This window comes from Helicoverpa armigera, chromosome 26, assembly GCF_030705265.1.
Source record: "Helicoverpa armigera isolate CAAS_96S chromosome 26, ASM3070526v1, whole genome shotgun sequence".
Lineage (NCBI taxonomy): Eukaryota > Metazoa > Arthropoda > Insecta > Lepidoptera > Noctuidae > Helicoverpa > Helicoverpa armigera.
This window is the reverse complement of record NC_087145.1, coordinates 5,332,024-5,358,691: the sequence shown is the minus strand read 5'-3', so window position 1 is coordinate 5,358,691 and position 26,668 is coordinate 5,332,024. Positions and strand designations below refer to the sequence as shown.

General features: G+C 36.7%; 2 protein-coding genes across 5 annotated transcripts in view; one reads left to right on the top strand and one right to left on the bottom strand.

Moving 5' to 3' along the window:
• Positions 1-26,668, bottom strand: part of LOC110375042 (filamin-A) — a 307,158-nt gene that overhangs the window by 81,277 nt on the left and 199,213 nt on the right. The window lies entirely within an intron of this gene.
• LOC110375047 (membrane-associated guanylate kinase, WW and PDZ domain-containing protein 1) lies at positions 1,296-26,621 on the top strand. 4 transcript variants are annotated; one of them, XM_064041698.1, is made up of 22 exons: positions 1,296-2,422; positions 3,638-3,837; positions 6,501-6,610; positions 7,496-7,595; positions 7,924-8,055; positions 12,782-12,911; positions 13,332-13,546; positions 14,318-14,448; positions 14,909-15,010; positions 15,556-15,670; positions 15,837-15,950; positions 16,173-16,700; positions 16,944-17,057; positions 17,463-17,598; positions 17,842-17,956; positions 20,430-20,571; positions 20,960-21,084; positions 21,475-21,566; positions 21,872-21,922; positions 22,984-23,076; positions 23,490-23,623; positions 23,941-26,621. In XM_064041698.1, exons 1-22 carry the CDS (start codon positions 2,208-2,210, stop codon positions 24,117-24,119), a joined length of 3,273 nt encoding a protein of 1,090 aa, XP_063897768.1. In that variant the 5' UTR covers positions 1,296-2,207; the 3' UTR covers positions 24,120-26,621. The 4 variants fall into 4 exon arrangements, with proteins under 4 accessions (XP_063897768.1, XP_063897769.1, XP_063897771.1 ...); XM_064041699.1 differs by having other exon boundaries at positions 1,297-2,422; positions 13,350-13,546; XM_064041701.1 differs by lacking the exon at positions 21,872-21,922 and having other exon boundaries at positions 1,299-2,422; positions 13,350-13,546.

Here is a 26,668-nt window from a genome sequence, read left to right as displayed (position 1 = left end):
AATAAAGGAAGAGTGTAAATTACAATAATAAAGACTGTTTATTTCTCTTTATGTAATGTACTTAGGTATATTGTATCGATTCTAGTCGATATTGCAGATAATTTGCAGGAGAACCGACTACGTTGGTATGGTCAAGTAAAGATTAGACCATCAGACCATGTGGGAAATTTTTCGCTGCAACTTTCCATCCCCAGTCGAAGCTGGCGAAAGGCATGAAGGAGTGCCAGGTGTCCGAGAGCGATGTCACAAACAGAGTGGAGAATACAAATTAGAAAAGCAATAATTAAAGTGAGGTATTGGATCGACTTTTATCCAACAGAAAACATGGACACATTGTACCACCTCGCCACTAACGACATTAAAAAAATATATCCCTCACCCTCTATAAAGTTTATATACCTCAATAAAGTTTTTTAATACCTGATTCACGACTTTTTAGAAAACAACCGGAACCTTCCTCGACTTTTCAACTTCGACTCGACGAAGAATTTTCTTTGCCCTCATCGATTTCACTACAAAGAAGTCCCTATTGTAGCGACTAAACCTCCATCCTATCTCCATCCTATCTTGCTGCTCTTCGATCAGGATTTTTGAAGACTTTTTTTTATTAGGCGCATGTTTTGCTTAAAGTGTTAATGATATAAAATAGTAGGTAAAGAAGAAAAAATTAAACCAACTAAGTATGCTGTTTTGTGTTTTGAATTTTCTTCAAACTACGAAAATATGTATTTTTATCCTTATTTTCTACACAGTTAGTACAGTTAAATGTAAAAATTAAACTCGTAAATAAAATATTATGACTTGTGAGTCGACTATGTGGAAAATCAACGTTTGTCTTGTTATGCCATCTAGCGGTGAATAGACGTATTATTAACGGGGTGTTATTTACTCGGAAGAAATGAGAACGATGACGAAACTTTTGACATACGTTGCTCTTTGCATTAATTAGTAGATACAGATAATATTTAGTTATTTTAATAACCTCTAATCTAAAAATACATGTTTACTTTTCATTTAAATTATTTAAAATCAATTCATCAAATAACTATTTAATTTATTTAGGTCATGGTTAAAATTGTACACCTGCGCGCTACGGAACGTAATGAGTGAAGAGTTGCTATGGAATAATATTAAATCGATTCCATTTATATTTTATTCAAACCATTTAGAAATGTATTAATAAATTCATCAGAAAAAAACAATTTTTCGTAATAATAACTAACTGGTTTCATATGATGAGACATTGAAAGTTGACAAATACACTTGAATTATCATTTTCTATACGATGATCGCGACAGAAGTTAATTTACAAATCCGTTACATCGATGTTACGATGCAGGTGCATCTCTAGAGAAGTCTAGTGTGTGTGATGTTATAGTTGTTGTCTATGTTTGTGTAAATGTATTCAATTTAGTGGAATGAGTCCGTTTTACGTTTTTTTTTTTGTTAAATAATCTAGTTTTTATGTGACATTGCGACTATAAATGAATTTACAGTGAATATTAAACCTGTGCTAACCTGAAGTGTTAATTAAATCTTCGTTGGTACGGTCATTAATTCAATAAAGAGTGGAACAACCTTTAATTAAGTACTGGCTGTGGCTATAAACAAACATCTGTAGATGTGTGCCTACACTTGTTGCACCCACTTTCAAAAATATAGAGATTCAGTTTACCTGTTTGTGAGAAAGTGAACTTATCTTATTTACATGTCATAGAATACATTTTGTGATCATTTACCGTTACGACTGCCTAGTGAATGTGAGAAATGTGGTATGATATTGTCATCGTTAACGTTCGTTACGATGCACCTGCAGCACATATCATTACATTGAGCCGAGTGCATCGCGATTGCTAACAAGGTCTGACGGAAGGCTAATTGAAATCCAGTTATTTGTTACGTGTTCTATGGCGCAGGTAAAAAAATACACGAATCGACAAGTCAGTGAGGAGTCAGTCCCAAAATGACTCATACGTGGTCACTGGCATTCCTGTATTGTTTTGTTTTTACGGAATGCCATATCGATGAGTAAATTGCGAGAAGAATGAAAGAAAAAAGGAATAATTATCTATGAAGATAAGGGAGACAAAGTGTTCTTTATTTGAAAATTTTAAGAAGTTCTGTTTAGTTTGGCGCGAACATGAGTGAATTTTAGCAGTGTTGTGCGTAAAATGTGTTGAATATAGTGTTTTGTAATAAAAATTGCCATGGCTCAGAGTTCTGTGGACTCGGACAGGCTGTCCTCAGCAGGGATCTCCACCCATAGCTCTGGAACTGCAGGGACAGTGGGTGGTTCTGTAGTTGGTGTGAGACCCGGTGAAGCTGTGCTTAAAAGGGAGGATGAGGATGAATATAACCTGGGACCACTGCCTCCCATGTGGGAGAAAGCTTTTACACCCTCAGGAGAGGTGTATTTCATTGAGTAAGTGATAAAACATTCATTAAAAAGTAGTTTTTGTTGTCATCAATTGATTAACGTAGACCAATAAAATTAAAGATATTTAAATTAATAAACACTAGGATATCTTACTAAACAGTCCATGTTGATCGAGTCTGATATACAGAAATATATTGAGTTAATTTTCAAAACAATATCTAAGCTGATAAACGCTGTACCTATTCCCCTATATTTTGTCATTTGGAAACAAATATTTATAAACAATAATAAGAATTTGAAAGGCTTAACTTCACTATCATTATTAAGAAACATTTCTTTGTTTTTAATGGCTCCACTGATTTGAATTTTTTTTTACTTTACTAACACCTTATGTCATCCGGTTATATTTTATCCATGAATGAGAAGTACCTAGTTTCACAAAAATGAAACTGCAGTAAACATCTAGTTTTAAATAATTGTCTACTTACCACTTACTGACATACTTAGTGTGAAGCATTAATTCCAACTTTCAGAATTCCTTGTAGCAACAAATAAATGCACTATTTGCGGTTAGCTAGGAATTTTAACAGTCTAATAGTCAGCCTAGTTGAAGCAATACTTAATGCTTAAATCACAAGTTGGCTACATACTACATTTCTTTATTATCCACTTGTTACTATACCAAAGAGTTCAATATCTCTTTCTTTAGTAATTTAATTGTTTTCTTATACATGCATATTTTCCATTTTTTCTGATATTATTCATTGTCTTTTGCATAAAATTGATAAAGAAATACCAGTATGGTATTTCATTGTATGTGTCTATTCTATTGATTAACAAAGATAAAAATAAACATAAGAAAGGAGTTATAATTACCTGTGTCATAGACTATTATTAACTTAGGTCACCTTCATAGCAGTAGCTGTTGTAGAAATAAATAAAAACACTAGACACTTTTTTGTAAGCAGAGTTTTTATAATAAAACTTCTGCATTCATGGACACTACAGCGTAGTGGGAAGGTCATGACTTTTAAAATGGGTTCCAAGAGCAGTCTCCTTGCGGTGTTTGGTTTCCTGAGGAACAGGGTGGAAGTGGTCAAATGGACATTCCAAACACCGATACTCTGCTGCATCCAGTTCTACAGAAAGCTGACTTTAATTTAGTAGGGAAAAGCCTAATCTACGAATTATAAGACTTTTTACATGTATTACATACTATCAAAAATCTCAAATAACTAATGAGATGTTTATTTGTTACAGCCATAACACAGGAACTTCTCACTGGTTGGATCCAAGACTAGCAAGGGTGAGAAAACACTCCCTCGGAGAGTGTGGAGAAGATGAACTACCCTTTGGCTGGGAACGAGTAACTGATGAAAGATACGGATCTTATTATGTCGACCATATTAATAGAAGGACACAGTATGAAAACCCAGTGCTGCAAGCGAGGAGATTGAGAGGTAAGTTTGTGTTTTGGAAAATACTTAAAATTCTATCTTGATCTATTAATTGCATCTATAGTTTGAACGTGAATGAATTAAATTAGGAATGGTCACTGACAGCTATTTTTAGCCTTCATCGTCTTTAAATGAAGTTTTTATCTGTGGTTTTAAAACTTTTAATTAAATTTTAATACAAACGCTAATTTATCTTCTGCAACAATTTGTATTAACAAAACCCAGACTGGAGAGTAAACAGTTTAACAAATGCATTAATTTTGTCTCCTCAAATTGAATCCACTCCAAGAAAACTTAGACTGTATCGCATTCTAAAAGAAAACAACTGGGTACTATCATAAAACATTCAAAGAGTTACTATCTATGAGGGATTAAAGTAACCTAGCAAGCTGTAAGGCCAAAGACAGTACCAATAAATCTCTTATGTAAGTCTCGGTGTCCATGTAAAATTCAGGAAGTAATAACTCAATTATATATTATGCTACGTTACACTTGACTGGAAGTAATTCAGCCAGAACTTGTTTTGTAACAGTGTAACTCTGCTTATGTAGTACATTTACTTTATTAGATTAACTGAAACCTACATAAGTGAGGACATCTATTGCTATGTGTATGGTTAGTTTGTTAGAAGAGTTTTTTTAATGACCATCATCTTTAACAAGTTACTGGCTATATTAAACTTTTTAGGGGTATTCCCGTTTGATCACGATACTAGCGGGACGAACGGAAACTGATAATTCTTTGGAGTTATTATTGATCGTAATTACATTTCAACTGTAGTTGTCGGCTAATTCGCCATATCTCTGACCAATTCCGCACTATTTCTTTCAGGCAGAAAACATAATGTGCGCCTATTTATTGCTCTAATCTCTGTAATCATTTTGCAGCTGTGGCTTAAATTAGATCTGAGAGAATGTAAACCTAGGTTGAACTAAACAATATGCTAACTATCAATCCTCTATCAAGACAACTACTACTCCAGAAATCTGCCATATGAAAGGGTTTCAATAGTGCCAAGTACCTCGTAATCCGAACGTTTCTAAAGACTCCCATAATAGTTTTCTCATGTGTAAAGGATGAACGAACAAATAACCGAAAATCCTTTGATGCTCACTCGCGTGTACATAATGAGAGGGCGATTATCTAAACGGTTTTGTAGTCCTTGACATAGACACTAGTGGTTTTCGAAACTAAAGGCACGCATGTTGGAAAATGTGCTAAAATTTATTTTTGTTATTTTATAGATGAGCTCAGGGAACGAAGTAAAGTAGCAAAATCGGCTTCCAATTTTTTTGATTTCTGATACTAACGCGAATATAAGACATTTAAATAAAACCACTTTTACGGATTTTATCGCGGTTGTATTAATATTAATTTCTAATTCAATCCAATCCAAATTTTTTCTAGCCAAAATCTCTGTTACTTGGTAGTTACAGGTGTGTTCAAAACTAGACCTCTTCTTTCAATTTCTACGGGTTTTACCTCTAAGTATATTTTCTTAACACAAAATTACATCACAAAATGTTAATTGTTCTAATGAATGATTTACCCATCATAACTGCTAACTTTCAACAAAACGCCTCAATTATGTCTGTTGTTCTCAGATTATGTAATCACTGTAAACATTTGGCTATTTTTGACTCTGTTTGTGAGAGAAACTTCGCCTCAATCGTGAATATATGATATGCAACGCTGGGCTTCCGTTGAAACTATGTTACTTTATATGTATTTGTTTTCATAGATTTCTATAAAACCAGAAACCTTTTAAAATTGATAGAGGAAAGCTTTATGGTGGATGGTAATTAGGAATCATCGTGTATAAACATCGCCGTTTCAAACGAAATAACTTAGTTTCATGATCTCAAAATTTAATCTTCATGACCAAATTGCGTGTTATGGTTAAAAAATAAAAACCTTTTTTTATTTTATCAAAGAAAAGTGCAATTTCACCACACAAAGATAGACTGGTAGAAAACATTTGTGCCTAAGGCGCCAATTCTGCCGTTGTTCACAATTGAGCAAAACGTATTAAATAAATAAATAAAAATAAAAGCCCTCACAATCTGCTGTTATAACATGGAATGTGAAGATAGAATCGATTATTTATCTAAACATCATACTTTCCCATAGTCTCCCATTCAACGAAACATACCGTTTAAAGAGACAATTAAAACGGCAAAATATGCGTGAATTCCTAACCATATTCGCGTCAACTATCTTTATATGGTGTCGACAAGTAAAAGCTTTAAAATACGGGCTCAATTGAGCGTGCAGTAATATCTTTGATTAATATTCATGCTTATTTACATGAATCTGAATGTTAAGAGAAAATGCGGTAAGAGATTGATGCATAAATCAGTTAAAATGGGCCGAAATAGGATGAAGGAATCGCAAAAGAGGCCCAATTTTTATAGGTGACCAATGAACCAATGTGAGCATGCAATTAACCATACCCAGGTCCTTTGTCATAATAGATGCCTGATTTAAATGAATTAATAAAATACTAATACACCCTTATTAAAAAATTGACTTCTGCCCGCAGTTTTGTCCTCGCTTTTCACGTAAGCGTTGTCGCGCTTTCAGGACAATACGACTGAACCAATTTAGAGAGTTCAGAGAGCGAGATATGAAAATGTAAATACATAGTAAACTTAATTTAATTTCAGCGGAGAAATTATCATCGGAACACAGTGGTAACAGCCAGTCTAACGGGCCTACGCCCACTGGGGAACTTCGAGGCGAGAGATTCACACTCACACTCACTAAAGGCACACAGGTAAGTTATGTACCTAACAATCATGTGCCAATGTACCTACCGAATTTGCGGTAAGTTTGTGAATCATATGAAAGGTATGTCTGTTTCCGGTAGTTTTGCGTACCAGGATCTAGTTGTCAATGTCTTATTTTGATATCGTTTTCCAGTTAGGCTATGATGACCACGTGGCTAGCGCCTTTGCAAAAATATTAAGTTGCAACTTTTTTATTAAAATAAACTGTATAACATATGGAATGCTAATAAAGAATTGAGTATTGTGTATTGAAAGAAAAGGGCTTCATACCTGTGTAGTTTATTTATTTATAGTTATAACATTTCTCATAACATTTTCCTATACACACTTATGGTTATCTTTATTAACGTAATTCTATATTCTATCCGTCACTATATTGCCTTTTGGCCCGAGGTAAACAAGGACTTATCACCGTGGTCTAAGTTGTTGGTCCCTCAGGTGTACTCAACCCTAACCGTAACATCGACATGTATAATGGAAAATTTGTTGTTAAAAATTGCTGCAAAAGCGAATAAAATGCTCATATAATGTTCGTCAGGACTTTCTTGCAAAGAGTCCCCGTGTTTCCGTCCTGGGCGCTGAACCGTGGTTGACCCTGTTTATCCTTGCTCCGACACCGTGACGAATGACTTAAATACTGCTACTGTTTCTAAATGTACAGTTTCATGTTTTAATTTATTTCTGTTGTGACTGAAATGAGTGATGCTCATGATTTCTAATTTTATGTAGACCAAGTATGATCACAATTAAAAAACTTATTGCTCTTTACGCTTACTTTCCTACGTGCAAAATATACCTCTAAAATCGCAATCCAGTTTGTAAAGAATTAACGTAATAAGGTAACCCTTTACAAATCTATTTTTTTTTTCTAGGGTCTAGGCTTTACCTTAATCGGCGCTGAAGGTATACCGGAGACAGAAGGTTACCTTCAAATACGTAGTATAGTGCCGCACAGTCCAGCTTGGATTGATGGTAAGACATGGAGCTCATCATACCTAACCATTCTAAGAGTTCTTCGGTAGGATTTGAAATAAACATTCTTTTTGGTTTGTCTAACACTTCTAAATTTTGGAATTTAACCATTTACTATTTATCTACGTGAGGCTTCAATTAGCTAACTTCAGAAATGCAAACTTGATATGCGTGAACTGTAACTTCTCACTCATAATTTCCAAATTAGTCCAGGACAAAAGCGGAAGTCTATTGACGGCACTAACTACTTTTATTTAAAACTATTTACTAATTCTTGACTTTTGTAGGATTATATGGATGATAATTTATATTAAGTTAACCCTTACAGGAGCGCTTCGTCCTGGTGACGTAGTGGTAGGAGTGGGAAATCGCGGCGTGAGAGGGTTATCCCACGCACATGTTGCTCAAATCTTCCAGTCCATCACACTCGGCACTGACGTCACGCTGCATCTTGTGAGAGGTAATTAAGATAAATGTTCTATAGCTAATTAAGTTCAATGATGATAGTAGGCGTAGAGAAAGGGGTAGGACTAAAGAAGCGATGAATGAACTTTAAATAAGACGATATGTCTGGACGATTACATGCTTGTCATGGAGAAAATATGGATTGTGGACGACAAAGGTGGGAGGATAACGAGGATATATTATGTTGAATAGAGTCAAAGTTGGCGTAAAAAAATTATGTTTGATGGTTCGGTGGTGGCGGGACACCCTATCACATCCCTCAGTCTAGATCGAGAAAAAGATGAGGGAAAGTAATTAAAAGATGCCGAGTTTAAGTAAGAACGGTTTAATGTCCAGAGAGCACGGAAGCACAAGAAAGTGAATAAAAACAAGATGTCGGATAACACAATTGACAGCGCCACAGTGGCTAATTTAAGAACTAATTTAACGTTCGGAAATCCTATTTATGTTTACCTAGTATTTCAACATCCTCCCTTAAACATAAATCAACCCCATCTTGGATGAGCAGTACTCCAACTTTGATTGCGGCAACGCCTTGGTGAGTGAGTCGGCTACCATCATGTTGGTCTGCATGTACTTCACATCAATGAGCCCTTCAGCAACTTTATCTCGCACGAAGTGGTGCCTTACATCAATGTGCTTGGTCCTAGAATGATAGCCATCAGTACCTGAAAGTTTTATAGAACTTTGATTATCACTATAAATTATCATAGCTTCATCCTTCAGTTGAGGCCAAAAACCTTCTTGAAATTGTTTTAGCCACATAGCTTCTTGTACACATGATGACAACGACATATACTCTGCTTCAGTCGTTGAAAGTGCAATAGTTGGCTGGCGTCTAGAGTTCCAGCTGATAGATCCTCCCTGAAACAAGAATGTGTATCCAGTGCAGGAACGCCGATCGTCATCTGAGCTTGCCCAATCTGCATCACAGTAACCATGAGCCATACTCTCCTCTGTATTCTGCTTATATCTCATTCTATAGTTTTCAGTGCTCTTTAGATAACGCATTACTCTCTTCAGAGCTAACCAATGCAACATTTGAGGTTTATTATTGTACTTGCTCAACAAATTTATAACGAAACTTATGTCTGGTCTAGTAATTTGTGAAATATACAATAAACAACCAATAATCTCTTGATACGGGATGTCATGTAGAATTTTGTCTTCCTCAGAATTTATAAACTTAGTATTTGTATCCATTGGAGTTTTAACACCTTTGCAATCAGACATGCCATATTTCTGTAGGACTTCTTGTATATACTTCTTCTGGTCTAGATATAAAATTCCCTCCTTCCTGTTTCTTTCTACATGTATGCCAATACAGTACTTAATTTCTCCCAGATCCTTTATTTTAAATTGTTTTTGTAACTCTTCCTTGATATAATCTGTAGAGGCTTTATTATTAGAGAATAAAATTATATCATCAACATATATAGCTAAAAAAACCATATCATTATTGCTTACAACTTTGCTATAGATACATGGATCTAATTTGTTCTGTATTAGACCTAGTCCTTTCAGTTTTGAACTTAATTTTTTGTTCCATTGTCGGCTTGCTTGCTTTAACCCATATAAGGATTTTTTTAGTCGACATACTTGGTCACCATTGCTATACTGAGGTGGCTGCATCATATAAATTTCTTCTTCTATGTCGCCTTGTAGAAAAGCTGATACAGCATCTAACTGCCATATTTCTAAATCATACTTGACTGATAATGCAAACAAATATCTTAGAGAAGCATACCTCACAACTGGCGAATATACCTCTGTGTAATCAATTCCAGGTTTCTGAGAGCAACCTTTAATTACTAGCCTTGCTTTATACTTTACTAATTCTCCATTTTCATTTGTTTTCTTCTTAAAAACCCATTTGCATGGTATTGGACGTTTATTGGCTGGAAGGGCAGTCAGTTGACATGTACTATTTTCTAATAGGGATTGATACTCCTCATCCATTGCAGCCTTCCAATGTTCAGCATCAGTGCTTGATAAAGCTTCCTTGACAGTTACAGGATTTGTAATTAGATGGGCACACATTAAATTATTTCCCTGTCTTTGATGTGACCTTAACGTGATGTTCATAGTACAACTATTTTCACTATCGCTGTCTTCATTTGTACTGGGATAATATGTCTCATCATCTGTCCTTGTAGTAGTCACACAACTGTCAAAGGATGTGTCAGCACTCGAGGGTGACAATATAGCATCAAGTGTCTCATTCGGTGGGATGGCATCAGCAGATGTTGTTTCAGTACCCTGTGTATTATCAGAAGGAATACTAATTAGATGTGGTATATTTTGTGGTGATGGTGATGTCACATTATGGGTATTTTTCTCAATAAATATCACATCCCTGCTAGTTATTGTCTTTTTAGTTACTGAGTCATACAATCTGTAGCCTTTTGTGTTATCACAGTAACCCATAAACATCAATTCTCGAGACTTTTGATCCCATTTCAAACGGTTCTGCTTTGGAATATGTACCATAGCCTTTGAGCCAAAAATCTTCAGATGTGAAATGTTTGGTTTCTTACCTGTCCACTTTTCATAGGGAGTTACCTCATTCAAAGCTCGTGATGGAGATCTGTTTATGATATATGCTGCTGTGACAACTGCCTCTGCCCAAAAATGTTTATGCAGCTTTGCTTCAAATAGCATACATTTTGCTCGTTCAACCAGCGTTCTATTCATTCGCTCCGCTAACCCGTTCTGTTCTGGTGTGTAGGGAGTACTGGTTTGGTGTTTGATGCCGGAAGCTGCTAAAAAATCAGAGAACACTTTATTACAATATTCTGTGCCATTGTCGCTTCTTAGTATTTTTATTTTTCTATCCAATTCATTTTCCACTTCCTGTTTAAATCTTACAAAAACTGATTTAATATCCATCTTGTTCTTCAGAGGGTACACATATACCTTACGGGAATAGTCATCTGTAAAGGTTATGAAATATTTTGCACCTCCAAGAGAAGGTGTTTCCATCGGACCACATAAATCGGTATGAACTATTTCTAGCAATGCAGTTGCCCTCGAACCAGACTGTGGAAACGGTGACCTTGTTTGTTTTGCTTCGCAACATATTTTACAAATGTTGTTAATATCTTTATTAGTGATAATCACACCTTCAGCACACAACTCCAATCTTTTTACATCTGCCATATTTAAGTGTCCCAATCTCTTGTGCCATGTCAAAATATCTGTTTTATTTTCACTTGAAACTACATAAGCATTGCCAGTAACAGTGTTCAGTTTATACATGTTATTGGTCAGTCTCGCAGTTGCTACCAGAATCTTATTGGCGTTAAATATATTACAACCAACATCAGTGAACTCAACTTTACAGCCATTTTTTGTCAATTGACTGACCGACAACAGGTTTGCACTCAATTCAGGAATATATAAAACATTTCTCACCTGGATCTGTTGTTTATCATTACCTGCATAGGTTTGTATATTTACTTTACCCATCTTTTGAACAGAAACAACATCATTGTTCGCCACCATTATTGTAGATATCGGAGGTGGTTGAAAATCATACATCCAGGCATCTCGTTTTGTCATGTGCATTGTGGCACCTGAGTCGATATACCAGTCATCTTCAATCACTGTACTGTAAGCTGAAAAAACTGCAGAAAAATTATTTTGGTCACCTTTTTTTACCTTGCATTGACTTTTAAAATGGCCATATTTGTTGCAATTGTAACAACGGGGACCTTTTCCTTTTGGCTTTGTACTGTTAGTGCTGTTCTGTTTCTTTGTTAAGAATGCGGAAGACTCGGAAATTTTCACCTCCTGTAAAAGCTTTGTCTTGATGAAATCTGCTGAAATTTTTACGCCTGAACTTTCCAGACCCATAATCATTGGTTTATAATGTTCTGGTAAACCGGTCAGCATAATCGCTCCCAGCCAATCATCTCCAACTTCAAAACCGATATTTCGTAACTTGTATGCAGCAGTCATTATCTTATTCACGTAATCTTCCACGCTGGCGCAACTATCTAAGGGCGTGTTGGTGAGATCCCGCAGTAAACCCACTCTTCTCGACAGCCCGGAGTCTTCGAAAGCTTTTTGTAGGTTATACCAAGCTTCTTTCGCCGACTTAGCGGTTCCACCAACAAATTAATCTTAGATTTGGCTTTCACGTCTTTTTTGCTGTCAATATTTGTGCCGGGATCAATGCATTCCCACAAATCCTCGTGTTCTAGGTACGATTTTGCAGCAAATCTCCACGTGGAATAGTTTTCTCGCCCGGTTAACTTCTCAATTTGTAGGTGAGATATAGCCATGTTGCCGGAACGATGCACGTGCGTGCAGTAAGATAATTCGCGAAATATTTTACTATACTTTTACTTATGGACATTAAATATCAAACTATTATATTTAAAGGCATGGGACGGCCCATAACCTGAGGGAAAGTAATTAAAAGATGCCGAGTTTAAGTAAGAACGGTTTAATGTCCAGAGAGCACGGAAGCACAAGAAAGTGAATAAAAACAAGATGTCGGATAACACAATTGACAGCGCCACAGTGGCTAATTTAAGAACTAATTTAACGTTCGGAAATCCTATTTATGTTTAGTATTTCAACAAAAGATATGTGAGAATAGTGTTTTACAGAAAGTTTAATTCATAACACTCCGAGACCCAGAGATTGTTTTGTATTTATATGCCATGATTGTACACACTAGAGTTTTCTTGTGTTTACTATGTTTTTGTTCTCAGGTTATCCTCTATCATTTGACTCAGAAGACCCAAACACGCGAGTGTTGAGCACGCTAGCAGTAGACGCGACCACCCCTGCCACTTCAGATGCTGTTGCCATGCAGCAGCTCACCAGGGCTTTGAGGACCAGGTGAATATCATTAGTAGTAATAAGCCTTACTAAATTACTAATATTTCCAATGCGAAAGTAACTGTGTTTGTCTCTCTATACCTAGTGCCAAAACTGTATTTTATTACCGATTTCTAAAAAAATTTGGTACTCATACGGCATACCTACAGTAAAGGATCATTTTTTATTTGGGTGAGGAAAGCAGTTCAGTCTCCTGACTGAACGACGATTCCGGGGAACAGCTAGTTATTGATAATAAGCATCATCGGTTGATGCCTGATGAATATTCTGATCTATCTAGCTTTTTATCGCTGTGAAATCCACCAGCGTTTTTAAAAGTTCAGTCTTAAAGTGTATCTGTCTTTTGTCTATTTACGAATCAGCCAAGCTTTCTATAAAACCAATTCCTTAGTACCAAGAACAATCTAGAGCCCTACTCAGATCGGCCTACAATTCCAGGTTTAACCTGGATTCTCCGAACCACGAGCCTCCGTCCCAAGTTCGGGACAAAGTGGACAGTGGACCAACCCCCCACAGTCCTGGGCAGAGGAGGATGATGTCCAGGTCCTTTGATCTGGATGAACTGACTATAAATGATGATAATCAGGAGCTTCCAAGATGTCCGTCTTTGGACCATGTGCTGTCTTTGGCTAGTGGTGAGTTTTTTTCATATTATTCAAAGATTCGTCGTTGTATGCTTTCATGATATGAATTTAATGGCTTTGTTTATCTGCCGTAATATTTCCTTTGTTTTCACGTGTTATTGATGATGACTAAATCAATGTATTTGGTCTGTCTTCTAGATAAGCCCGTAAGACTCCACACGTATTTTATATTTTCTCTCAGAAACTAATCAAAACAAAGGAAAAACTCATCATTTGTTTAAATGGGTTCTAGTGTTTATTCATCTTCGAAGAATGTATAATAATAAAAGTTTACAATTTTCCTTAACTGTTAAATTATGTTAATTACATTAATCTCATTAAAAACATAAATTAATCGAATCAAACTGGTTATTTGAATAAAGCTGTTCCAATTATCTAAACCTGTCCTGTTAACTCAAAACTAGCTTTATCGATATATATTTTTTTTATTTACATAATAAACATACCTAAGTATTATTATGGTCACCGTCACCTATTGACAACTGAAATAATATAAGTAATGCTGTCTCATTAAAACAGACACTCATTAAGTCTACCTTATTATAAAACGTGGTTTTAAAAAGTACCGGGATTAGTACTAATTTTACTTAACTACAAGAAGATGGATGCATTGCCCTATAATTACAACCACCACATTTAGATGTCAGTGATGAGACTCCGTCTCGCAAAAGGATCGTAACATTTGCTGTTATTTTTATAATTTTCTTCTTTATGTGCCTTGTTTGTAAATTAATTTATTAAATTAATATTCTATGTTTACAGAACATCAATCTCGAGCAGACAACAGCACTTCAAATGAACCGGGTCGGGAACTAGTGTTAACTCTACGCCGCGGTGCCGCTGGCTTTGGGTTCACCATCGCCGACAGTGTGCACGGACAGAAAGTTAAAAAGGTATAGAAGTTATTTTTATTAAAATATTAACATTAATCTTAAAAAGTTAAAATAAACTTAAAACTAATATATTGTATCAAAAAATATGTAAGAGAAATACTTATTTATCACGAAAAAAGTGAAAACTAAAAATATGCAAGGAATAAAATTGTAGAGATTTTTTTAATAGTACTTAGTAAAGTAACTGTCTGCCGCGCGTTCAAACTAAAACAACCGTTTAAATGCAGACTGCCTACAGTCGTTAATCTATGTATATTTACATACTTACTATGTAAAAAATTAAGAAAAACGTGTATAGCCTGAGAAAGGATCACATCGACTATTTGTTCTTTATTATTTATAACTCCGCCTTACACATGGAAAAGGCGCGAATATTTCATAACAACATACCTTTCCGACAGAACAATATAATATACATTTTTACTAACTATAAATAAATAAATAAATAACATTTATTTAGGTACTAGATCGTAGTAGATGCGCGGGTCTACGAGAAGGGGACTTGTTGCTTCAGATAGGAGAAACTGAGGTCCGTCATGCGCCTCACCAACATGTTGTACAGGTAAGACTTACATAATGTTACTAAACATTATTTATTGAAAGTAAATAGTCAATATTGTATTGTTAAGGATGGGTTATATACAACATCTGACTTTAATTTTCTGGCCCTGGTTCGATTTCTGTATCGGGATGAAATCAAACAGTCTGAAGTCTGAAAATTGGTGATTCATACACTCGGAGAACACTATGTCGGTCCTATTTGTAATCTCTCTCTAGTACCGTCCTGTCGAGCTATGTGAGTGAAGGAATAGTGAGTGTGAAGGGCGGGCGTTTTGGGGGCTGTCTTATGTTTTTGACGTTCGAAAAGTAAACACTAATTTGAATAAACGTTTTTGAGTTTGAGTGCACCTGTGTCTGCGCAAATGCTTATGCCCTCGTCCTGTGCAGTTGGCTAATCTTCTTCGAGATCGCCCAGATAATTTTCTGGATTCATTATCATCATTAATTAAAAAATCGTTCCATCAATTAATCATTCTTAGAGATACCAGCATTAATCCTATATTCTTTGTGAAATATTGTATACGTATTGTATGAATTTGTCCTTAGGTACTAAAAGACTGTCCAGCGATGCATGAGACGACGCTGCGAGTGTGGCGACGTAACAATGCCGCCGCTAGAGCGCCTAGGAGTCGGTCCGCTACGCGAGTACAACCTGTTTCTAGTGAGTATAACTTATTTATTTATGTAAAGTTTAACAAAAGTTACTCTTGAGGTACTGCATTGCATCATATTCCCAAATTATATCTCTTGGTCATTTAAGTATAACTGCACTTAACTAGAACCGTTTCTAGACAAACCTCACCTTAAAATATAATTGTTTGTTACAGCTGCATCAAACAACAATCTAATCAGAAGTAAGACGCCGACTGCAGAACAACTGCGCTCTCCAAATCTTCACACTCAAGACTCCCTAAGAGATCGACTAAATGGCATGAACTCAGGTAAGTTGTAGAATATAATAAATAAGCAATTATCATATGTACCTGAGGACACAAAAGAAGCCTATTTTATTATTTATATCATAGATATACCCAACTATCCCAATTATAACCCATTGATTTGTGAATGATTCTGCTTATATTTTAGAGGTAACCCTTAGCTTTGCATAACTAGTCGGTCTACTTCAAATAAGTTTCTCAAATCCATAACGTTTTGGTCAACAGAAGCAACATACGCAGTCCCCGAACACAAAAACCGCGAACGAGAAAGCCTAATAGACCGGCGACGACGGAGCAGCACTCCCGGGGGACGTCTCACCCTACCCGTCGTCACCCCCTGGACCGAACCACAACCAGACAACCAGTGGCAGGAACGAGAGACATGGGTCGACAACTCCAACATACGCAACTGGGCAGAAAACGCACAAAAGTGGGACGAAAACGGACAAAAATGGGACGAGAACGGACAGAAATGGGAACAGAACGGACAGAAGTGGGACGAGAACGGTCAAAAATGGGTCGAAAACGGACAGAAATGGCAGGAGAATGGGCAGAAATGGGAAGAAAATGGACAGAAGTGGGTGGAGAATGGACAGAAATGGGACGAGAGTGCTAATGGGAATAGGTGGGAGAATAACGAGAGGTGGGGCAATGGAAATTGGGGGGAGGTGCCTACCCCCACTGTGCATGTTGATATGAATGCCGCTTATTGGAGGGGGAACGCTAGTGTAGCAGATAGCAGTGATAATGGAGGTAAGAATGTACAGTTTTTATTTTAATTCAGGAAAAAGTATTTGGTAATACCATCCTTGCAAAAATAATGCTTCATTGTAACTATTTTGTTAAACGTTGATACGTAAAAGCACATTTTAACATCATAGTACACAAAGTATAAATAAATACATTATGGTGTAATATGTATTCAACATATCCAATACATACTACTTACCTTTTTACAAATTTATGTATGTATTAATTCTGTATTGTTTTGTCCAGGTTTTCCAGAAGACGGTATGCTACATTCTCCAACGACGGCGGCTATGGGTGGTCTGACTAGGCAGTCTCCTTCCACCAGCAGAATAAGACCACATTCACCATCTAATTCCACTGGTAAGTACATTAAAGATCATTTTCTGATAAGTGAAACACTACATACTGTAAATAGGTTTCAATCATCATCTTCCTAGCCTTTTCCCAACCATGTTTGGAGTCGGCTTCCATGCAACTGAGTACTAGTGTTTTAAAAGGAGCGACTACCGATCTCACTTCAACTCACAGAAGCACCTCTTCTCTAATTTTCAGCTTAAACGGTTGAGCCATTCATGAGTTTTAAATAGTGTAACTAGCATCACTTTCTTTTATATGTATAGATTGAGATATAAAACAGGGTTTAACTTATTTCTAATGTAAGTATTGACACCAGTCAAAATCAAAGCGTTTATTCGCAGTTATGAAGCATATAAGACACAAAACATACAAGTAAATATACATACATAAAACTGATTGTAATTTTAGGTCGGCTCCGCAGTCACTCGCCGTCCAACACGAGTGCCACAGACCGGCTGCTGTCGAACTCGCCATCCACGCGGCTGCAGAGCCAGTCGCCTTCCAACAACTCTTCTAACAGCAGAATCAAGTCTTCTCCTCTTAGGTAATATGGCTTTACGAATGGCGTTTTAAATAAAACACACCTTCTCCAGAGAAAGCAGAGTTAGTGCGAACACAGGACATTATGCTAAGCGATTAGTTTTTGCCGCAAATATGACAAAATAATAGATTATTTTGTACCTTTGTGGTCTTCAGTATTTTATTTATTGTATAGTTTTACTTTCTTTTGAGTACTGTTATTACTGTAATGACACAAATATTCAGACTTGATTATATTTCGTTTCAGGCTACGAGAATCTTCACCATCCCGTCACATGCACTCGCCAGTGTCGCGGCAGTCGCCATCATGTTATGAGAATGAAACGCAACCCAACACGCTGTATGTTGCCAACTATCCACAGGTAAATTACAATATTTATTTACATTTACAACTTAGTATAAAAATTACACCCATTATCTATATTTTTATCAATAAAGTTATCAGTTTATAGTCAAAGTCAAAGTCAAAGTCAAAGTCAAAATCATTTATTAAAATAGGCTAATACGATTAGCACTTTTTAACGTCAAAATTTTACATGAATGACAGCACCCCCAAAACGCCCCCCTTTCACCACTTCCTAGTGTTATGGCTGGAAAGAAGAAGCGGTGAAGAACAAACTTCCCAGCAACACAGCTGTCTATTACAATTTAATTATTATTAATTTATTTTACAATTATACAATTCAATTTCAATTTCATCAATTATTAATTTAAAACACCGAAAAATACAAAATAAAATAAAGCACTTTTATTCCACTTCAGAGCTGCCATCTGCGTTTATCTGTGAAATAATCATTAACATTATAATATGCCTTTTTAACAAGAATTTCTTTGATTTTGTTTTTAAAAGAACTGTCCGTTAATTCCAACAGATGAACCGGAATTCTGTTATAAATGCGTACACAAAGCCCCACAAATGAACCGTGCACCTTATGTAGACGATAATTAGGTGCGGTCAACTTATGTTTATTTCTGGTATTAAAATGATGTACGTCACTGTTTTTACTATATGAATCTAGGTTTTGCCTTACGTATATTATATTGGCATAAATGTATTGAGACGCCACAGTCAGAATACCAATATCCTTAAACCTTTCCCTAAGGGAGACTCTAGCACCAAGTTTGTATATAGCACGGACAGCGCGCTTCTGTAGTACGAAAACATTCTCGATATCGGCAGCATTGCCCCACATAAGAATTCCGTAGGACATGATGCAGTGAAAATAGCTAAAGTACACTAAACGCGCCGTGGCTACATCGGTGAGAGCTCTTACTTTCCTGACAGCGTACGCAGCAGAGCTTAATTTACCCGTGATGCCAGTTATATGCTCACCCCATTGAATTTTGGAGTCTACTGTTATCCCTAGAAAAGTCGTAGCATGTACCGTTTCGAGTTCCTCATTGTTCAAAATTACACCGGGACCGAGATTTTTTACATTGGGCAAAGCAAATTTAATACATTTTGTTTTCTTCGTATTCAAAACTAAATTATTGGCTGTAAACCATTGCGTTACTAGTGAAAGACAAGAATTCACGTCATCAAAATCTACTCTATTCCTATCAACTTTAAAAATTAGAGACGTGTCATCAGCAAACAATACCACATCACACAATGATTTTAAATAATATGGCAAGTCATTAATATATACAAGAAACAAAAATGGACCTAAAATCGACCCTTGCGGTACGCCCAAACGAACGGGTAGATTGGAAGATTTGACACCGTTAACGTCAACACATTGCATTCTACCGCTTAAATATGAGCTAATAACACTAAGTGCGCTGTCTCTAATACCATAGTACTTTAGCTTCTGGGTAAGCGTTTCATGTTGGACGCAGTCGAACGCCTTGGAAAGATCACAGAACACCCCGATAGCATTCTGTGACTTCTCCCATATATTTAGTTGTTCCCCTTAATCTCAGACTACTGAACTGATTTAAAATATATTTTACTATTGAAGAGTTTGGACTATCTCCAAGTAACATAAGCTATATTTTGCCCTGGTAAATCGAAAAAAGTTAGTCTAGTAATTATAAATTATTACAATATTTGTTTCTGCTTCAATATGCTCTGGAGAGTTTGGAGTGGAGAGATGACACACGATGACTGCGGTGTTATTTAGTTTAATTTTAACTTAGTTACATTAGTCAGTTATAAGAAACAAAATGTGGAATGTAAATTGTAACGTGACTACGTGAAGTCTTTCTGTGCCAGCGTGGTTTCTGTGAGTTGCCAAAAAGTCATTGTGGCCTAGTGGGCAAAGAACCAACCTCTCGAGTATGGGGGCGCGGGTTCGATTCCAGGTCAGGCAAGTACCAATGCAACTTTTCTAAGTTTGTATGTACTTTCTAAGTATATTTTAGACACCAATGACTGTGTGTTCGGATGGCACGTTAAACTGTAGGTCTCGGCTGTCATTGAACATCCTTGGCAGTCGTTACGGGTAGTCAGAAGCCAGTAAGTCTGACACCAGTCTAACCAAGGGGTATCGGGTTGCCCGGGTAATTGGGTTGAGGAGGTCAGATAGGCAGTCGCTTCTTGTAAAGCACTGGTACTCAGCTACATCCGGTTGGACTGGAAGCCGACCCTAACATAGTTTGGGAAAAGGCTCGGAGGGTGAGGTATCTGTGAGTTGCGCGCGCATGCGTTGCCCGTGGAGCGCGCGGCGCGATGGCTGGCTCGCTGTGGAGCGCGGCGCGCGGGCGTGGCTCGCCCCTCCGCCGCCCCGCTCGGTGCTGATGCGGTCATGTTGGCCGACCCGGGCCCGCTGTCACGTCGAAACCGGAACAATATTATTTTGCTCCTATATTTCAATCATGTCTTATGTTCCGCAGGTGGAAGCCGGTGGCGCAGGTGGACAAGACCCGGAAGCCGATGTGTTAGTGCGGTTAGCACGAGGAGCTGCCGGCTTCGGCTTTCGCATAGTCGGCGGCACTGAAGACGGCAGCCGAGTTGCTGTTGGCTATGTTGTTCCAGGTACGTAATCTACTTTACTTTATTAACAAGCTGTTTCCCGCTTTTATATTCTTCCCGTAATTATATAAATATAAATGTCACTCGGAGGCAGCGTAGCTTCTTAAGAGTGAAATATTTTTTTCAAATCGGTTTAGCAATTTTGTAGTCTTCTTTAGGTATAATGTTAGACATGGTTTCTCACCTATAACAGTCAATCAAATCGAGTGATATGTGAGCTGATGCTTGTTCCATACTAATATTGACAGCAGAGCATGACTAATATAATTAATTAATAGAAAGCGCAAGATGCACATAGTAAAATAGTACATAGTTATTCAAGTCTAAGTTATGTATCGTTCCGTATTTTAGTCTACACTATTGCAATTTTATATTTTTAAACTATTTCCAGGCGGTCCAGCAGACGGGCTGCTGCGTCCCGGCGACCTGCTGACGTCGGTGGACGGCATCCCGCTGGGCGGCGCCACGCACACCCGCGCCGTCTCATACGTCTGCCAGGCCGCTTCTAGAGGACACGTGAGTTATCATCTGTATAGCCTTTTCATAAAACTGAGATGCCACTAAACTGCTTAAACATCTTCTAACGTTGTTGTACTCATGTTTTCTATGACAGTAATACGTTTTAGTAGAAGTAACGGCGATGTTAAACTTAGTAAGGCGTGTTCAGCTTTTATTGAATACATTCTGGAAAAGTTCCAACAAAATTGTGTGAATAAAAAACGCATAAGCCTCAGTGCGAGTCCACTGCTGTCATGTGTTCGAGTACAAAGGTGTCAATTTTTAAGTTGCGGATATTGCAGAAAATGTTCGATATTTTTTACTGTTTTGCTGTTTCTGTGCGTCCCTGTGCTGTGTGAATCTAACCTTTCAATGTTACAATGAATTTAATAAATATTATTTACACAGGTAACATTAGGAGTGAGGCACAATCGGGCTGATATTCAGCCTCTGGGTCTGCCTACGATGGTGGCGCCACATCCACACCAACCATTATTAACGTAAGTATACATTTTTACTTTCAACTAACAAAAAAACACTTATTATTGTACAGTTGCAAAGGAAAATCAGTCAGCTTGTAAAGGAAAATAAAATCACATTTCAGTTAACGCTGCAATGTCATAATCTAGAACCCAGAAAGTTTTGCTAAGTACAAATCAAATTGTAAATAATAAAATTTTACACCATCTTTTATTTTCTTGGCATACATATTCCTAAATGGTAGGTACTACTGCTTAGTTAAAAAAAAAATAGCACACATGTACTGTATAAATATTTTGCTTACACGCTAACTTTGGAATGTCAGGAGGTCAGAATACAAAATCTGGCTAAAATCTCGTGCAAGACGCCGATTGAGGTAAAAGGTTAACGTCTAACCCTTTACCTAACACCATACATTGCATATGCACCATGGATCACTAATAATGATTTACCATTCATATCTGTTACCTTAATATCCAGTCACGTCTAGAACATTATAGTTTGGCATACTCGTATGTGACAGTCCGTGGAATCTGAATCGTGTAGCACCCGACAGTAGCGTTACAGCCCTTTCACACGGCAGTCCAGTTTTGCGGGACCGGCATTTTACTGTATCCTGCAAAACTGAACTACGTGTGAACACAGCGTCCGTTTTTGCAAGATTTCCGCTATTTACTGGACGAACGATCCAGTTTCAAGTGACAAAACCAAATCGCACAAATCGACGGGAACAGTATTTTGCAGGATCCTGCATGCGGTTTGCTCGTGTGAACACTAGCATATAATATCTTTTGCGATCAAACGAGATCCTGCAAAAAACGGTATCCTGCAAAAAACTGGACTGTCGTGTGAAAGGGCCGTTAAGGGGCGGATCCAGCCCCCAAAAAGATTGTGAACATCTGCCCATATTACATGGAATATGGTTGAAAATGCACATACATTGACCTTCATTAAATTCAGGTACATGAAGCAGAATATAGGGAGAGTACATAAGGAGTTACATAGCTGGAGTAAATAAGTGACTAGTTTGTAGTAAGAAGTACATAAGGGAGTAGATAGTAAATAGGCCATGCGAGTGTCACAAACGAATTTGTCAAGCTATATTATTATGTATCGATCTCATCAGTATCAACTCAAAGGAGTTTAGGTATATATCTGAAATGACAAATCGACAGTTTCATCATTTTGCTATTACATGCTATTCCTACGTCTATTGCCCTGCTTGCGTTGCTAAAACTCACTTTCCACCTACTTTTACAACTATCTTTATTATTACGCATATCTTCAGAACTAGCCAACGGTTGTAAAGCGGGCTTCCTCTACAGATGAAGAGATTCATAAGGAAGATTTTAACCGAGACGCAATTGATTTTCTCACTCAGGGCAGGTGGGTCACTAGCTAATTAATAACTTATAATGTAATTAATATTATCAACAGCGCGGATCCTGCGATGCATCACAACATGCCGCCTGTTTCATACAACATACTGCACCCCGCGCCCATGTACCCGCCTGCCGCGCATGTACCAATGTGAGTATAACTAACATTTGTTTACTACTCACTAACACCTACATTATATTTTAAAATAAACTAGATCTACTAGATAGAATTAGATATATTTACATTTAAAAAATATATATCTTCACCAATGGGCCCAAAATACGAAAAAAACTACGATTTTGTACAGCCAGTTTCTAACACTGAACACATGGTTTGACCATATGGCAAAGAAGCGCATCCTTACTCTACAATCAGGCAAAAACAGATGAACCAATTGGAATGGAATTTAATATCGATATAGGTTACCCTGGAGATGACTATTTAACTTGCTGATACGAGTAATTTCACCGGAACGCGGGTGAAACCAGTCGCGGAAAGTTTCATTAGCAAGAGCCTTAACTCTAGCTATACTGAATTAATTTTCATCCCTCTTAAACCCTCAGGTACGGTGTCCAATATGACCAAACTACCGGAGGATGGGCATCAGTTCCTTACGACGTGACCGTCACCAGGAATGAAGGAGAAGGCTTTGGCTTTGTCGTCATTTCGTCCGCTAACAAGGCTACCAGTACTATTGGTAAGAATATTTGATTATTAAAGGTTTAATGGATCTAGCCATTGTAGCCATTCTGTGTTTTAAAAAAAATCGATGTGTAAAAGAATTTTGTATGAAAAACTCACCCTGAAAGAGAAGATCAGATTACGCAGACAAATTGCAGCTGCCATTTGGCTAAAATTACGTTTAAAAAATGTTTCAATAATCAGGCGCTTGCGCAGGCCTTTTAGTCACCCATGTGGCTCGCTTGCTCGAGCTTATTTGATTTGTGTGTTTAATGTATAGCAGTAACAATCTGCTAATTATTCAATTTCTTTAACCAACATTCAACTTTCCAGGGCAACTGATCCCGAACTCGCCAGCAGCTCGATGTGGTCTCCTGCACGTGGGAGACACGATAGTGGGCATCAACCACGTCTCCATCCGCAACCTGCCGCACCCTGAGGTGGTGGCGCTCATCAAGCACTCCGGCACTGCCGTCACACTCACCGTGCTGCCCGACGGACGTCACCACTGACACCACACTGACCGACACACAGCACCACGTTCATCAAACTGACCGACGCACGGTACCGCTGACACCATACTGACCGACACATGGTACCACTGACACCAAACTGACCGACACACAGTACCGCTGACACCATACTGACCGACGCACGATACCGCTGATACCACACTGACCGACACGCAGCACCACTGACACATCAACCAGAAACAAGAAGAAAGAAGTAACTACCAATAAAAATATATTTAGTCATGGAAATTAAGGTATGTATGTATCCACTACATATACAAAGACTAAAGTCATACCTTTTGCGGTCAAGTCAGAATTTGGTCTAACGCTAAGCCGCAATCTCTTCATAATCTCAGATTTACATAGTAATCTCAAAAAACTGAATATCAATTTCTGGGTATTCTAAGTACATAATATTTGTTTACAGTATCCCACGATATCATAATCGAAATGAATGCTATTGCAATATTACTACTATTAATGGGTAATAATTAATGAAACATGGGGATTAATCACTTGTTTTACTTATCAATGGTATAATCTATGAATCCTGTATCTTCCATATAAGGGATATGTAAAAGAATTAATGATAAAAAAATCGATTCATACAGAGAAATAAAAAAGCAATATTTGCTCATACATTGCGAAGGTTAAAGCCGAAGCAAAATACTAAACAATTTAAGAAAAATATAGCTTTAATAAAAGAATATCTACAGTAGTTTTTAAGTGATAATTTTAAGTAATTCAATCGTTTATGTATATTGCAACCGGCAGCTAATGTTACGTCCTTGCTCAATCTGTATTTACCTTTTCTAAATAAAATAGGAATATATTTTTAGCAAAATCCTTTACCTATCCTATTTGACATGGAAAGTAATTTTACTAGTTTGTATTTTTTTCATTTCTACATGCCTAGAGTAAAAATGGCGACTTGCAAATAACTTCTGACCATTAGTTTCCAATCAAAGTTTTCCGACTCGTACTTTTGCTGATAGCTCTATTAGTTTTACTGTCCTGTTATCATGCACTCGACTGTTCTCGCCAAACTTAATGGCGGCTCGCAAGTTATTTCCGATCTCAAGTAAACTCATATGGCACATTCGAATTGATATTTTTGGGAAATCTGTTTTTTTTTGCGGAGTTATTCTCTCAAATTTACAAACCGCATTAAGTTTGGCAAGAACGCAGTTGTTTGTTTTTTATACTTATAAGTATGAAATGTAGTGTAATTCATAAATATACACTATAAAATCAGGCTCATATGATATCTTCCTAAGAAACCCGTTGTGAATCTCTTAATCTGTATATATTTACTTACTTAATGTAAGTTAGCTTCTAAGTAAAACTTAGCTATAAATTAAGGCAGTCATACAAAAATCTAGGCAGGTTTTTAAACCCAGTTTAAAATTTGGAGTACAGAAGAATCTACATACATATATCTACTTAATATTATAAGGCTGAAGGGTATGTTTATTGGTTTACTTAAACATGCTAATCTCAGAAACTATTAGTCCGATTTGAAATCGCTGGCAGAAGCTAGTCTAAAATCATAATGGCAGCTGCAATATTACTTGCAAATGAATTGTTTATTGTAATGTTTTAATGTTAGTACATATAAGATATCATGTTGATAAAATGTTTTATGGATTTGTATTAATTGATGTTTTTGGAAATCCCCCATTGGATTGGTCATTGACACGGAACGCTTTCAAAGTAGCGGATTTTTGGCAAGATTTTCTGCACTCAGCAAATAATTGGCTTGTTTGAAAGCGCTCTTAGAAAAATACATATTTTTTTTATATTGTAATGTTCGTAGTAGATAGTCATGGTGACTGATTATAAAATTATTATTTACTATAGGTCACAATAAGAAACTTATTTATAACGGTTATTATTAATTTGGACCACCGAGATTGGAAAAATACTTGTTTTAGATCATAAATTTACTTTTACATCTAGCTTATAATGTTCATAAGGAACCCTTTTATATAATTAGCTACTTATTTGCCAATATTTTACTTTTAATGTATTTGATAAGTTATTGTAAAATTTTAGGTACATATTGTGGTTACATGTTTTAATCGTTTTGTAGGTTTATTATGAAAAGTTGTATCCTACACAGTCCTTGTGTTTTGTGAAGTAGGAAAAGTAGTGTTATATACAATTAAATTTTAATCTAAAAACACTAAGCATGATCAAAATCATTGATGAAATATAATTGGAATTCCCTGGTCAACTATTGCCTTTTAAAATTGTCACAAGAAAATGTTCTCTTAAAACACGTAGTTATAGTTTATTTAGTTTTAAGATTTTGCAATAATCAATGTGCCTTTAATGTAAACATTGTCTTGCCTTACCCAAGATTGTAAAAAATAATAAAAAAATAAACCTATTTGTATAAAACTATATCCAAAGAGGGCTCCATTCCGTTCATGAGATCTGTAGATCCGAATGTATAACGATATTATTAGAGAGATTTACTCAATAAATATTTTTATTTAATTTCTTGGTTTTTCATTTTGGACATTTATTTGTATTTTTTTGCTTTA